The sequence below is a fragment of the Aplidium turbinatum genome, chromosome 4, assembly GCF_918807975.1.
Source record: "Aplidium turbinatum chromosome 4, kaAplTurb1.1, whole genome shotgun sequence".
NCBI lineage: Eukaryota > Metazoa > Chordata > Ascidiacea > Aplousobranchia > Polyclinidae > Aplidium > Aplidium turbinatum.
In genome coordinates this window covers 43,300,926-43,315,707 of record NC_137475.1, presented here as the reverse complement: position 1 = coordinate 43,315,707, position 14,782 = coordinate 43,300,926, and the positions used below count along the sequence as shown (strand labels likewise).

Below are 14,782 nucleotides of genomic sequence, written 5' to 3'. Positions count from 1 at the left end.
ATGTGAGTAATAAAGTCAGAGTTTTTTTAATTTTCTTGAATTTGAGAATTTCTCTGGGTAATTTTCCGTTCGTCATAAGAGGATGTTAATAATGGTATGTGAATGTAATGCGTCGTTCGGCAAACACAGTCACATCCTCTTATGACGAACGGAAAATTACCCAGAGAAATTCTCAAATTCAAGAAAATTAAAAAAATCTAACTTTATTACTCACATTTAAAAAGACATAAAAAATTGTGCTGTAGGCAACTCAAATTAAAAATTGACTAAAACAATGCACTTCGGGTCAAAATTTAGTTAAAAGAAAAAGAACGCTTCCGCGTAGTATCGAACTCATTCCCTCTAGAGTGGGAGCAGAAGACGTATCGCACGCGCCACAGAACGTGTTGTATAAAACTGTCAAATTTAGAACTTATATAGGCGCTTCTCGTCTTTTGCTCTGAAAGAGAAAAAGAAAAAATAGTGACGTTAGTGACGGCATGACCGGTCAAATAGTGTTTCAGATTCAAAGACCGGAGCCGGTCAAATAGCCACTGCCTTTAAAATTTTCCCCCTGAAAAGATCGAGAGAAAGATAACACAAACCCGAAGTCGCTGATCGCAGTTTCCGCTAACCGTAACCCTAACGCTAACCCTCGCTCATCGCAGTTTCCGCAAACATTTTTCTGCAGTTTCCGCTAACCCTAACTCTAAGTAATCGAGTAATCTATGCTCTCTAACCCTCGCTGATTGCAGTTTCCGCAAACATTTTTCTGCAGTTTTCGCTAACCTTTACCCTAACCATAGAGTAATCTATGCTCTAACCCTCACTGATTGCAGTTTCCGCAAATATTTTTCCGCAGTTTCCGCTAACCCTAACCCTCGAGTTTGTTTGCAGAAACTCGGATCAGCGAGTTCGGCTTTGTGCAGTGTGCTATTAAACTGCGATCAGCGACTTCGGCTTTTTTAAATTTTTTTCTCGATCTTTTCAGGGTACGAACTGTTCAGGGTACGAACTAGGTTGCACCCAAATTTAGCAAAATAGTTGACGGCGCTATCACTTCCGTCAACTACAAAATAAACTGACGACGCTAGCCTGAGCGTCAACGTACAACACTGCAGTAGGCCTAGTCTAGTTTGTAGAAATGATTAAGTTTTTTTACACGAGCAAATTTGTTGATTGTTGGTGTTAGCAATACTGATTTCTAAACAAACAGTTTTGAGGAATTTACTATATAATACTTATGGTTTCAGGTTTTAAAGTAACACTTTACTTCCTGCTCATTCATAAGTATTACTGAAGAATATAACCAATTTGCTATAATATATTTCAGTTAGTGCTAAAGCGTTTAACTGGGAATATCATAATTTGAGCCGACCATAGTGGAATAAAGCTAAACGTAAAGTGATGGAACAGGAAAGAGTCGCTCAGCTACCTTCAAATAAATACAAAGATATTGTAAAAAAGGCAAAGGAGACCCGTACATCAAGAGAAAAGAGCCTTAATTCTTCACAAGATGCAAGTTTTGATGCCTTTCGAAAAAGAAGAAGAAAGAAAGCAAACCTTTGTGAGCATGTTTAATTGTTCATACAGCTTCCTAAATATCAGGGATATCTATAACTACGGGATTGGAAGCTCTATCCAGTGCTATACATCAGTAGGGTCATCACATTACTACGACTACAGAACGATTAACAAAATAAAATACCGACTAAAAGATATACAAAGTTAGATTTTGCAATAATAATACAAAATGTACACTCACATGAAACTTAATTGATGCATAAAAGTACATTTACGCTGCTAGAAAAAAACGATGAATCCAAAAAATGAATGAATGCAACGAGTCCAGAAACAGCCTACTGTTGTTCTTTAGCATTTTGCGTGCTGCAAATCGGATCAGAAGTAAATGAAGAGTGTTCAGCAATCAGTGAAATATGCTGTTGTATCATCAACTTGTTCACTGATCGATCCAGTACGAAACCAATCCGTTTACGATGTCATCAGAACTAAAACCAATTGTCATTCTGGAAATTTTTTAAGCAGCAAACAAAATACAACATAACTGCACTAATGGAATACAAACAAATAAACAAACCAGGCAAGCATAGACCTTACAATTTTCAGGTAAATTGATGATTACACTTTTGGTTGTTCGTTTAGCCAATTATATACTTGCTACCCTTTGAGGTCAATTTATGTGATTATTTATCACAGCAGCGCACAAAGAAAAATGACCCTACTGGTGTATAAAATGGTTTTCAGTTCCACAGAGTTTCCAATCCCGCTAAATATACAAAAATAAATGCAGTTCCCTGTAAGATTGTTCATTGTTTGTTTGTTGTATCCAGGCTTACGTCGGTAATTGAAGATTTAGATTAAGTGGAGGGGAAGGCAAGGAAGCCAGTCTTCGTGACCACATTCAGGCATGCCTTTAAGGGCGGAATTCAGAAACCAGACTTAAGGCGGCTTAAGTCTGTCTGGACAAAAGTCTGCGTTAAGCGTCGATTTTGCGATTCAGAAAGCAGACTTACGCTTTAGCAAGGCTTATATACTCGGCTTAAAAGCCGAAAGATATAAGCCACCTGCGGAGGTGGTTTAAGCCTCCGTTGAAGGAAAAAGTGTTTGGCTAATACTGGAGGTATTGAAAATAGGAGGTTTGTTACAGCATTTTTTTAAAAATAGACCGTCTGGTGCAAAGGCCACGATACTTTTTTGATAGTTTTTAATGTGAAGCAGGTGTGCCTGTTATCTTAGCTTGGTTGCAGGCAGAGTTTCGGTCTGACAGTTGGCTTGATTGTTGAATAACTAGACTTCTTTCAGACGCTGACAATAGTAGGTTACTAGTGTTATTGCTGGTGGTGTAAATTTTGAAATGCCTATTTTGTGTTGTTGAATAACCAGACGCTGACACGCAGTTTAGTAATATTGCTTGTAACATCACTTTTGCAAACATACAATTGTGATTGGTCATACTTTTTCCTTTGTCTGCAATGCCAGGAAAAAAAAAGTCTATTAACTATCTTACATTTGACAGTTTTCAGACTAAAGGGAGTCTATGCGCCCGCCCTTTTAATCATAAACTGGCAACAGTATTCCTACAATTGTACTATTTTTAACTTTCAAGGCATCAAAAATAACCTGAGTTATCTGATTCTTTCAAATTGATGAATTATTGCAAACGAAAACCATGTGCGTATTGGCATAACGTTGTTTCAGTGCTTAATGAGTATGACTTGCTTGTGAAGGAAATTTTTGTGCCAGATCTGTTGCGTCGTGGATTACTTGGCATCTACGTTAACGAACGACTTACTGATGCAACTACAACGTTTCTATTTCAACGTCACAAAAAACGACTTTTTTCTAGTTGTAGGTTTAAATAGCATGAATATAGCTCAGCTATACGCAAACACTTCTTCGCGTCAGTTAACTATCGCTAAGATATGAACTACTGCTTTAAATTCAGTGAGCAACTTGATGAGCGAGTTTACTGCGCTTTTAGATAAACATAGTTTATACAAATTCCTGTAACCCTTTAATGTAAATTGCATTGTCATTTCTTATTTCAATAAAAATACCAAGAGGATTTAATTACAACGATTCTGAACGCCAACTGCTTATTGACCTCATCAAAGACTTTCCAGTGGTGAAAAATAAATAAAAAAAATGATAAAAAAGCCTTTCCAAAATAATCAAGCGAGGAATGATTTAACTAAAGTTTTTAACGCGAACAGCTCTACTGAAAGGACCACCCAGAGAGCAAATCCCGTTATATTTACATTGATTCAACGTCTGCAGGCGTTGAATCAATATAACAATGACGAATCTTGCTGTCTGGGCACAGATCAGCTGAAAAAGTTAGGGTTAGTTAGTCCATCTGAAACATGGCGTTATTGACAGGTTTTGGTTTGATACTTAGGTCACAGTATATTATTGCATATAATTGTATTTTCGTTTTCTCACAAATTTGCAAACCATTGCTTTTAGGCAACTCTTCGATGAAGAGTATGCAAATATTCACATTGAAAGGCCTGTTCGCGATCATGCAGATCCTTTTAATCAACTTAGCGACAAGCAGTTTTGTCAACGTTTCCGTCTTAGCAAAACTGCAACTATGGAACTCTTTGAATTGTTTATAAATGACGAAACGTTGACAGCCCGATCGCATGCAATACCGCCCATACTGCTGCAGGATATACAACAAATTCATGTTGTGTATGAATTGGAATTAAAAGCGAATTGAAGTTCATCTGGTCCTTTGTCTCCATTCATAGAATTTGAGCATACGCTGACGACGCCCCCCTCTAGACGTGTGTAAAGCACACTGTCCCGTATGCTAAGTGAAGTCAAGCGAGGAACCTGTACGGTGACCCACGGCTGTCCTAAACTGCATTAGAAATTCTCGCAAACCCGCTCGCATTCCCTGTCTGCGAGGCAATTGGACAAAGGACGCCTCAAGTCGCTTTTCCTAATGGCTAAGAAGAGCAAGAAGTCGAAAAAAAGGAATCAACAATCTTCGTCGTCCTTGGCCATACAAAGGGACAACGGTAGTAGCGCAAATTGTTGTTCTTGTAATTTCTTGTTTAAGGTAACTTTCAGTGGATACGCCTCCTAGCTCTTATCGTCTTTCTCGAGGTTTGCTATATGCATTAAATTACAGTTTATACTGGTCCGCAAAGACGTTAAACTAGCGCAATGAAATTCCACCGTCGATATTGTTAACGCAAGTTTCTCCACGTGTTAATTTTATTCGTAGGCCTTTATCCATTGTTCGTTCAACCGTTTCGCCACTGTCCAAATTGTTTGCTCTACGTTGGCAGTGATTGACGTTGGTTTTGCAATGCCATCGCTGTCAACGTGGAACCTTTTTCGCTATAAATACCAGTTCATTTGTAGTGTTATTCATTCGCAATTCAAAAGTTGTACTGAAGAGAGCTAAATGCTCGAAATCCGGATATACAACAAATTCATGTTGTGTATGAATTGGAATTAAAAGCGAATTGAAGTTCATCTGGTCCTTTGTCTCCATTCATAGAATTTGAGCATACGCTGACGACGACGACGACTGCAGCTATTGATAAGCCTTCGATTTTTTGCAACTGGCCATTTCCACAGAAGCGATGGCGACTTGGCCGGGGTTAGTCAAAGTTCTGTTTGCAGAATTGTGGCACGTATTTCTCTGTGCATACCCATTGTCACCCAATAGGATTCCATCAATTTCTCCATTCTCAATTTTATCTCGAATGATGCTGTTGTCAAAAATCCGCGCATCATGTGTCAATCCTGGCCATGATTGTGCAAGCAAAGTCAAAACTTTCCTATTTAGGCATCAAAAAGAACTTGAGTAACGTGATTCTTTCAAATTTATGAATTATTGTAAACGAAAGCCATGTGCATATTGGCATAACGTTGTTTTACGTTGTTTCATTGTTAAATGAGTATTCCTAGCTTGTGAATGAACTTTTTGTGCTAGATCTGTTGCGTCATGGATTACTTGGCATCTAGGTTAGTTAACGAACGACTTACTGATGCAACTATAACGTATTTCAACATCATAAAAAAGTGTATTTTTCTAGTTGTGAGTTTAAAGCACAACATTGCCTTATTTGGTGCTTCAGCAGGAATGTAGCTCAGCTTTACAGCCTTCAGTTTCACGCTTCATTACCTCAACCAAAGAGTGGCTATAGCAATTTCTCTTTCGCGCGAAAACAAAGAGGCTTAATACGGTCTTATATAAGTTGCGCGTAAGTCGAGTTTCTGCATCGCAAATAAGCTTCTCGTGTAAGCCTGGCCTATATAAGTCTGACTTACGCATAACACTGACTTATTTTGAGACGCAAATCTGAAATCCGCCCTAAGTGTCTTACCAAAGCTACAGCCACATGCTCTTGCACGGTGTTGAACCGGCACCCTTTCGAACGTCGTTCCAGGGCTCTTGGCAATGCAGCCGACACTGGCAATTCATGGCTGAATCAGTAAATCACTCAAACAAGAGTTTTTTGTGGTGATGTCATAATTGTCATATATATAAATAGGCAATGTTGAAATGCTTTTCTCGCTTCACTTATTTAAATTGTTATTCCATCCTAGTCTGCTAGGCAGTCTAGGCACTGGTCTTTTCAGTACGATTTACTGCCATATAGACTATTTTTTTCAGACATTTTTTACTTGATTTACTCTTACTTTTTTAAAACATTTTGCCAAACTTTTGGTCAATGATCGAAAAAAACCTAGACCCCATTAAAAATGTTTTTTGTTGAATTAGTTTTGCTTTCATCTGCTCAAGAGTCCCCAACCCCAATCTCAACACATCATAATTTGTTATCTTGTCAAAAACTATCTTGCCACACATCCTAAAAATTATTTCCATTTCTGTTGTTTGCATTTGTCTGATATCTATTTTGACCACCAAACTAGAAATATGTTGGGTTGGAGTCATGGCGACAATAACTTTTTCCTTTTTATTAGTATCTAGAGTAAAACTTTTAACATAAGTTTAATTGCAACTATAAAATAATCAACAAATTCTATGCATTATTGAATTATGTTCTACATTATATATACTTCACCAGGTGTCACACCACTTCATCAGAATGAAACTCAAGTTGTGTTGAATTGGTTCCAAATCACATGTTGGCTATATTAGTCACGTTCACATGTCTCTTTTCAAAACATGTATTTTGCAATGCTTAGGCTATGGAAGTAGTGATATTTTTCTTTTGCTTAAGCAAGGTATTAACAGCTAACCCTGATAATAGCAATATCTACTTGAAAGTATGGTATTGCAGACCCAGTTACTGAAGCTTACCGTTTATTGTAATCTTCATCATCCGTTAAGTCGATTTTAGCTCTTAGTTGTTGTAATCATTTGTGGCTAAATTTTTTATCCATGATTCCGTATTTAAAACCCACAGCTCTCAGTGTTAAGCTAACATGAATGAAGAAAAAAGCTTTGTAAATTTACGTTAAAATGTTGTGGTCCAGTGTAGAATTAATTTCAACATAACACTGGGATAAAAAATTTAAGAATGTGAAACAGGTAGCTTTTAAAGTGCTCGTCTCTCTTATCGAAAGAAAAAGTGTAACCCAGAGCAACCTCCTTAAACCTACACCCTAACCCAACCCCTTGAATCCTACAACTACAAGACCCCCTAATGATTATTTACACTATCTTGAAAGCTAAATTTAATTTTAAAATGTTTATTTTTGTTTTTATAGCACAATCCTTTGTGATGCGGCAAACCATTGCTTTGTCTACCAAAAACAAACAGTTGGTGAATTCTTTGACCCAAAGCAAACTATTTGCTGCGGAACTTGAAAAAAATTTGCGGATAATACAGGTAATGGATGTCTGCTGTAATTTGGTTACTCAAAAGATCACAATCTTGGCTTTAATTTTTGTAATCAGTGTTTCTAATACAGTATCACACATTGATAAGACTAATAAAGTAAAATTGTCTTGGTGTGGTAATCTTTTTATGTAAATGCAATTTAAATTGTTTGTATTTTCAGGAGAAGTTTATGACTTTAATAATGAAGTTAAATTCAACAGAGGTTGCTTTTGGAAAGTGCAAATACGAGCTCGATGTAGTCAAGGTAACATTTGAATTTGATCATTGATTTTACTTTGATGAAGTACTAAAATTGACACAGATATTTCAGTAAGGTTGATACTTATTCGTAATGACCTCTTATCTGTTTTTATGTTTGAAACAAACTATAATTTACAATCAACCATCAAAGCGTGATGTTATTTCATTGAGTTAAATGTAATTTTAAAACGGTATGTGCTCATTGTAAAAAGTCTGCAGTAAACTTAGCACCATGCTAGTCAAAATCTGTTTTCAGAGATTGGAAAGTGACGTGTACATTGTACAACTTTATTTAAAAGAAGTTGTAATTTTAGCATCTGTTGAAATGGTACAAAGATTTTTTTGTCATAAAATGGTTACTAATTTTAAACAGTGACTACCGTACCGTATTTATTTGAGTAGGCTATAAGTCGCACCTCCAACTCAGGTCTGATAAAATGATACGCTATATTTAAGTTGCGGTTTGTAATTATTCGTGTATCCAACGCACTCTGACTTTGTGAGTAAACATTTGTTACGAAATTCTGTGTCTCATATTCAATAAATACAGTATTATATATAAAATATAAAGCCAATGCATACTGTTAGGACGTGGTTTTGACCTGTGTATCCAGTTCAATTAATTCTCTCAGGAAGTTCTGGGAGAAAAAGAAGAATCATACAGAAACCTGCGCTTTCAGCTTCAATCTTTGCTGGATTCAACAGCAGAGCAGGATGAAGGCTCTGTTGCAAAAAAATATTCTCCTACTGTTAAGCACAGGTTTTATGACTGACTGACTAACTTTAATATTTCCTCTGCAAATTTGCTGTTGATAAAAATAAATATTTCAGCTTTAATGGCCGGCAGGGTTGCTAGGAAATAATCTAAACTACATTGGAAGGTAACTGTTACATTCCAGACTAGCATGAACATCTGTCAAGATATAGTTTTTTAGCTTTTACCAATGTGCTTTAATAATTATTCTTAACATGTTACATTATTTTAAGGTTTCACCTTTTTACATTTATTTTTGCGCATTTGCAGCAATCTACCTCAACGAGTTGCTTTGCCAAGAAACCGTTATTCATCAGTGACACCAAAACCCAAGAACAAAAAGGTACCACTGATGCTCATTTTCAATGGAACTCACCAACGAGACTTTAACTTTGTCATCTGCAAGTTTCCATGCTTGGTCTTGTCTAAAAATGCTTGCCTCGTATTAGTCATCTCATCAGTTGAATGACCTGCTTAATTTTTGCAACCATAGCCTTTAGTTTGGGTGTGTCTTAGATCATGTGATCAACATCGAAGATCTCTGTTTTGTTTTTATCTTAACTGCTGCAATGTGTCATGGTTTTTGTTGATTTTTCTGTAGTGGAAACCAGAGTTGGACATTGTAGAGGAAACTGGTCACAATGAATCTGTGTCACAGACCACCCCTGAACATGATCTACCAGCCACCTCACCGTTCTCATTACCAAGCAATGAAACAAGGTACCAGCACATTTTCTTAGCTCAATTTTAATCGCATGTTTTTTAATTACAAAACTTTGCATTTGTTGCTTTGCAATTTCCGTTTTCAAGCAACAAAATCACTTGATAAAAAAACTTCTCTTCATTTGAAGTTTCACATCGTCGGTGACATCTCCTAAGGAATGGACCGAACCCCAGCCTCGAAGGTCGTCACTGAACTCTACGATCTTGGACCACGACGCCAAGTTGTCTGCGGAAAGGTAATATATTCTTTTTCATATTGTTCAATTGTTCATTATTTCCACCCCGTTAGCTCAGTGGTTAGCGCTTGACTCCAGATCACGCTGTACTGGTTTGGGGTGTGTGCTTGGCTTGAGCAACGCACTTCGGGACTGCTCTCCATTCAGTGGCACTCAGTGGATGGTATAATTATTCACACTGCACATTCACAGGCAACAGTAATGGGAAACTTGCCAATCTCTGTTACCGGTCTTGCGTCAAAAGCCTTTACAAGTATGCGAAACTACCAGGAATAACCTATCAGAGGCTTTATCAGTCCGAGGATAAAGATTCGAAACCAACCAAACAATATTTTACTTTTTAACAAAAACGAACCAGTTGCATTGTTTCTTTGTATGAATTGTGTTTTCACAAAAGAAAATTGTCAGAAGATTAAACACACATATTGTTAGGAGGAGCAAACGGCGGGCGACAGTTATCCATTCATATTTTGATCCGGAAGACTCTTTGTTGGATGTAGAGCATGAAGAAGATACTTCAGCTCCAGGCAGTCCTCAGCTTGTGCTTCTTCTTGATGATGATGGTGAAGATTTGTTTGATGCGGAAGAGGAAATTCCTCTTGAAGACAAGGAGAGTCCATGCAATGGTGCGGCCGCAACGGCACAAGATTTCTTTGCTAGCGAGAACGATGAAGAACACGACAAGGGACAGGTATGATTTATTCCACCACATTTAAGTTCTAAAGTAATCTCACCAATAAGTGTAATGAAATCTTGTATCCTTTCTAACAAGGGCATCCATTTTTTTTTTAAATGTTAGTGACATCACAGGTTCGATATTACTTTCTTGATGTAAACTATACAATACATATAACATTAGTAATTTAATATGCACTAAACTCACGGAACAACTTTTTAGCTTCACTAAAAAATGTAAGCAATAATTTTAAAAGTAGATCACACAACATGGCATTGGGCAGCAATAAGAAACGCTGAACCTTTGGTGTGTTAGGCTCACTTGGGTTTTCATCTTCGTTTCAACAAAGCCAACACTATCTTAAAGCTTCATCATTAATCTCTGCATATAACTGTGATAAAGTAAACGGGCTGACCATTGTAGGGTAAGTCCAATCCTAACTTCTCACCAACCATTCGTGATGTGAAGTGTTCTAAAAAGCAGCGCAAAGTGTCTCGAGAGAAGAGGATTCCAAGTTTCACAGAGCATCAAAACGCCGACAGCACCAACCACAGCATAGTCTCTATGGATCTAACTACATCTAACGACTGTGAGATTGTTGTCACTAAGAAGCCAACAAAGCAGAAGCAACTGCGAAAGAAGAAGACCACAGAATCCAAAAAGAAATCGAAGAAGAAAGACGAAGCGCTGGTGAAGTCAGACATGGACGTGTTTAACTGCAGCAATGACAGTTTTCTTATCAATCCTGGGAAAAAGATACAGGTACGGTATGCAATATGTTGTATTCTTGAAGAATAATGATGAGAAAAAAATTTAAAAAGTAATCTCGACGAAATAAAAGCTTAGTTGCTGTTGGCCCGAATAATCAGCACTTGGTAAATCTATTTTGATAAATCCGACTATTATCGTAATGCGTAGTTTAGCGTCATTAAGCATTTTCATAAGCAATAAGCATTCGAATTTATTCTTGTTGTTACAATGTCGATTGCAACAATGCATGTCGATTTGATAAATCACTTATAATCTACTGTTGTGTTGAGTATGTATGATCTTAGAACTGATTTCAAATAAATATTAAGTAAATTATTGTATTGCACCCTTCTCAACCGGTAATTTCGTTTTCACGATATCATGTTTCTATTTGACAAGAACCACAGAGTTTTGACGTATCCTCATTAAAATATTGCTCTGACGCTGTTCATTGCAATTTTTATGCAGCTTTCCTCGAAGAGCACTGAGGATAATAGCAAAGATAAGGAACTGAAAGATAATAGCAGAGAGAAAACAAGATCTTTACCAATGATCAATATCACAAACGTGTAAGTCTGATGTGAAGCTTTTATTGGCAAGATATGGAGTTAACATTTTCTTGGAGTTAAATATTTTGTCGCTAATATACAGTACACCTATCATTGTTATTCGCTCTCAGGATGCGCATTGCCATGGTGCGCGAAACGTCAGTGAAGCAATAAAACAACTTGTATGTTTCTGTTTTTACTTTCGCATTCATCAGATGAATGTTACAACTAGTTCTAGAAAAGATAATATTTCTGACAAACACCCAAATTTTGTAGTATTCATAAATGACGTAGCCTACCAGTACGTTAGACCTGCAACAGTCCACTGTGCTTACGACGATTTTAACTCTCGGTCTGGCGTGCGTCTCTCGCTCACCTTTCTACGCCTTGTCAGCATGTTGGTTCGCTTGCCCAGCGGATAAAAAAAACCTTCTAAGTGCGGTGGATGTGGTTTGGTTCTCCAAGTTAAAAAATAATTTCTTAAATTCAACGCCAAATAGCCGAAATCAGTAGCGTATAATGGATTTCACTCTTACAGCACGTGAATTTTAATCGGTGAACTCAGCTACATTGCGAAACACATGATTGTGAGAGACCTGAGATGGAATAAGGTGTTGCGACCATGTCATATTTTAAACTGATTGTCCTGCATTGGTATCATGCACGTTATGACGTCCGCGTTTTGTCGCTTCTACATTTTTCCAGGCCTCTGCTATGTTTGTCATATACTGTTTTTTCCTTGTGATGATCAGAAACAAAAACAAACTGAATTGAAGCACTAGGATAATGTGCTGAGCAAATCCACCGTGGACTTTTTATATAGCAATGTTTTGTATTAACTTCTAAAGATTGTTGTTATCTTAAAATTTGAAGAGATTTTTCGTCCCATAAAATAAAGTTGACCAATAATCAATAATCTAACCCTTTTGGAGCCATCATGTTGCACCTGTTGGTCAAGTGTTCAGATATCGATGTTCTTCAGTTCAGTTATCTGCTCGGATTCAATTTTTGATATGCTTATTTCCACAGGATGGCTGAGGAAAGTGAACCCAGTGGAAGAAGGCGGCGTACTTGCGTGTCGTACGCAGAACCAAGTCTGAGGAAGTAGGAAATTGCTTATTTTTGAAATTGATCTTTTGCTAATTTTTAGAATAAAATTCTATATTATTTTGCATACGGTTGGACTAAAATTTAGATGACGATTCAAAATATCCTTAATAATTCCCTCCAAACTATTCAAATCTAACACAGTAATAGCCTGACTTTAAAACCAAGCGAAACCCACTTTTCATCTCTGAAGGTCTCGGCCATGTTATCATCATTTTCAGCCTGTAGGAGCCCGCTGCTGAGCGAATTTCCTTTTTCTTGCCAATCCTGTCGATCGTGTGTTTTTGTTGTATACCAGTTTGTTGTTCCACATTCTTTGTCAACCTCGTCTCTATCTCATTTGTGGCTTTCCCCGTTTGCGTTTGTTTTCCCACGGTATATTGTTACTAGTTTTGTGCCACCTTGTGAGGTCATAGCAAATGTTTTGCTTCCAATGCCAGAAATGAAATTTACCTCAATCAAGGTGTAGGCACTTTAACATTAAAAATGTTGTAATGAATCATTGGAACAATCCGAAGTTGCAGGAAACACGCAAACATTTCAAATATAAAGTAAATTAAGTCAACGCTTCGTCGTCCACAGCTTGGCGTAGTGGTTGAATCACGGGTCGGCAACCTTTAGCATTGAAAGAGCCATTTGGCCTCGTCTCCATCAAACTAAAACCTGCTCTGAGCCGCACCATCTAATTGACTGCTTACAGCAAAAACCTAACGCTTACAGGAAAGCCTTTTGTTCGAGTTATTTTCTTCTTGCATTTAGCCATTATTTATGATTAATCAATACAAATCTATTCAAGTAATGCTGAAATTTAATATTTAGCTATACTGACTAGCTACAAATTACCCTACTAGCTGCAAAGCAAACCGTAGCTACAAAGGTAAAGTGTTAAGCCTCCTTGTCGCAACTATTCGTTTTTTTATTATTGCACCATAATGGTTTAATTGTGACACGAACTGGTACAAAAAAAGTATCACGTGAGCCAGAGCGCAGAGATAAGAGCCGCATGCGGCTCCGGAGCCGCAGGTTGCCGACCGCTGGCGTAGACTCTGCGCCGTATAGGGTTAAATCAGTGGTAGGCCTAGTCATTTCAATGACATGTGTTCGATTCTCACCCAAACCATAACTCATTTTTCTACTGTATTTACTATTTACCAAATAAACTAGGATCAACTCTCTGGTTGAATGCTAGAAGGGTCACAATTGGAGGGTTGTCAGTGTCACATAAACATGTTTTGATTGGTTGGCGGGGTCATGTGTGGCTACCAATCAAAACAGATGAACAACATTTCAGTTTCCTTTAGTTTTTAGTCTTACAGAAAATCGTCATTTTCAAGTGGCTACCTCAACCAAGGGCCCACTTTTCCTTTATTAAAAGTCACAAAAGGTTTGCTCAGCTGAAACTATGTTTATTCACAGGAAGATCCGGCGCGGGGACAAATTCTTTCAACCTTCATGACCATTTTGTTTGGGTCGTTTCTACACAAAGGCCAAGAGCAAACGTTCGTTCATTTCAATAACGTTGTTGTTTTATTCTTGTGATTTATCATTTTAGAACCTTTCAAAACCTACCTGCCTCAGGGTGAACTGTTTTAGACGTATCTTTCATAGCTAGGCTTTTTCACGATGACGTATTAGCGAGGGGACCGATATTGAAGTGTTTGTCGCTTTCCGATCGAAATCACGGTTCATAGGTGGACTGAAGGGCTGGTTGAGCATCATGTAACGCCCGTTTGGGTGATCTGAATGACGTCATGTGGTGAGTCAAGAAGATGTCACATAATACTGTATTTGAAAAGCCGTACATGAAACAATGGACTCCAGCTGTGACAAATCACTTCACCACGAAATACTTCACTGAACCACAACGGTGATCGACCATGCGTAGAGATGGCGTTGAATTTGCAAGTCCATGTCACACCATTTGACGTCTTTCGCTAACGTGTATGACGTAATAAGGTGGTTTTGACTTTCCTCGAGAGTCGATATGTAATATTTGAACGCCCCAAAGAAACAGTAGAGGACGATAATTGCTACTTGCCCACTGAAAGGGTTTGTGCTACCATGTGATTGCCGTTTTATTTTTGTAATCTTGGAAAACCACGGGTATACTATGGAGCTGTTTTAGAGCAAGTGGCACATTGCAGAAATCCTGCAAGACTTTTGTTAACGGCTTTGATATATATCACTTTAATACGTCGTTGGTTTGCTGAAGTCGTATGTTAAAGGACTTTTTATTTACTCATTAAATACAAACTTTCGTAAAAGTCTCCGGCTGGTTTAGCTCTTTTGTTGCATACTTTGGTCTCCTGACGGTCAATAAGCTTTTATAGGTTACCGCATTGTCCTGCTTGCGCGATGAAAGCAAGCAGCATTCAATGCCGCTGTGATTACTTTATTGCCAATCCCGCAGAAATAGC

At 37.7% G+C, this 14,782-nt stretch overlaps 1 protein-coding gene across 3 annotated transcripts; it reads left to right on the top strand.

Annotated features, from left to right (window-relative positions):
• The first annotated feature begins 1,149 nt into the window (after positions 1-1,149).
• On the top strand, positions 1,150-14,769 carry LOC145769614 (uncharacterized). 3 transcript variants are annotated; one of them, XM_082581284.1, is made up of 12 exons: positions 1,150-1,546; positions 7,198-7,319; positions 7,492-7,575; positions 8,204-8,331; positions 8,596-8,668; positions 8,927-9,045; positions 9,177-9,284; positions 9,717-9,975; positions 10,444-10,722; positions 11,179-11,279; positions 12,288-12,362; positions 13,782-14,769. In XM_082581284.1, exons 1-12 carry the CDS (start codon positions 1,387-1,389, stop codon positions 13,819-13,821), a joined length of 1,548 nt encoding a protein of 515 aa, XP_082437410.1. In that variant the 5' UTR covers positions 1,150-1,386; the 3' UTR covers positions 13,822-14,769. The 3 variants fall into 3 exon arrangements, with proteins under 3 accessions (XP_082437410.1, XP_082437408.1, XP_082437411.1); XM_082581282.1 differs by having other exon boundaries at positions 1,158-1,546; positions 10,384-10,722; XM_082581285.1 differs by lacking the exon at positions 1,150-1,546 and adding an exon at positions 4,817-5,116 and having other exon boundaries at positions 10,384-10,722.
• Positions 14,770-14,782: the final 13 nt, after the last annotated feature.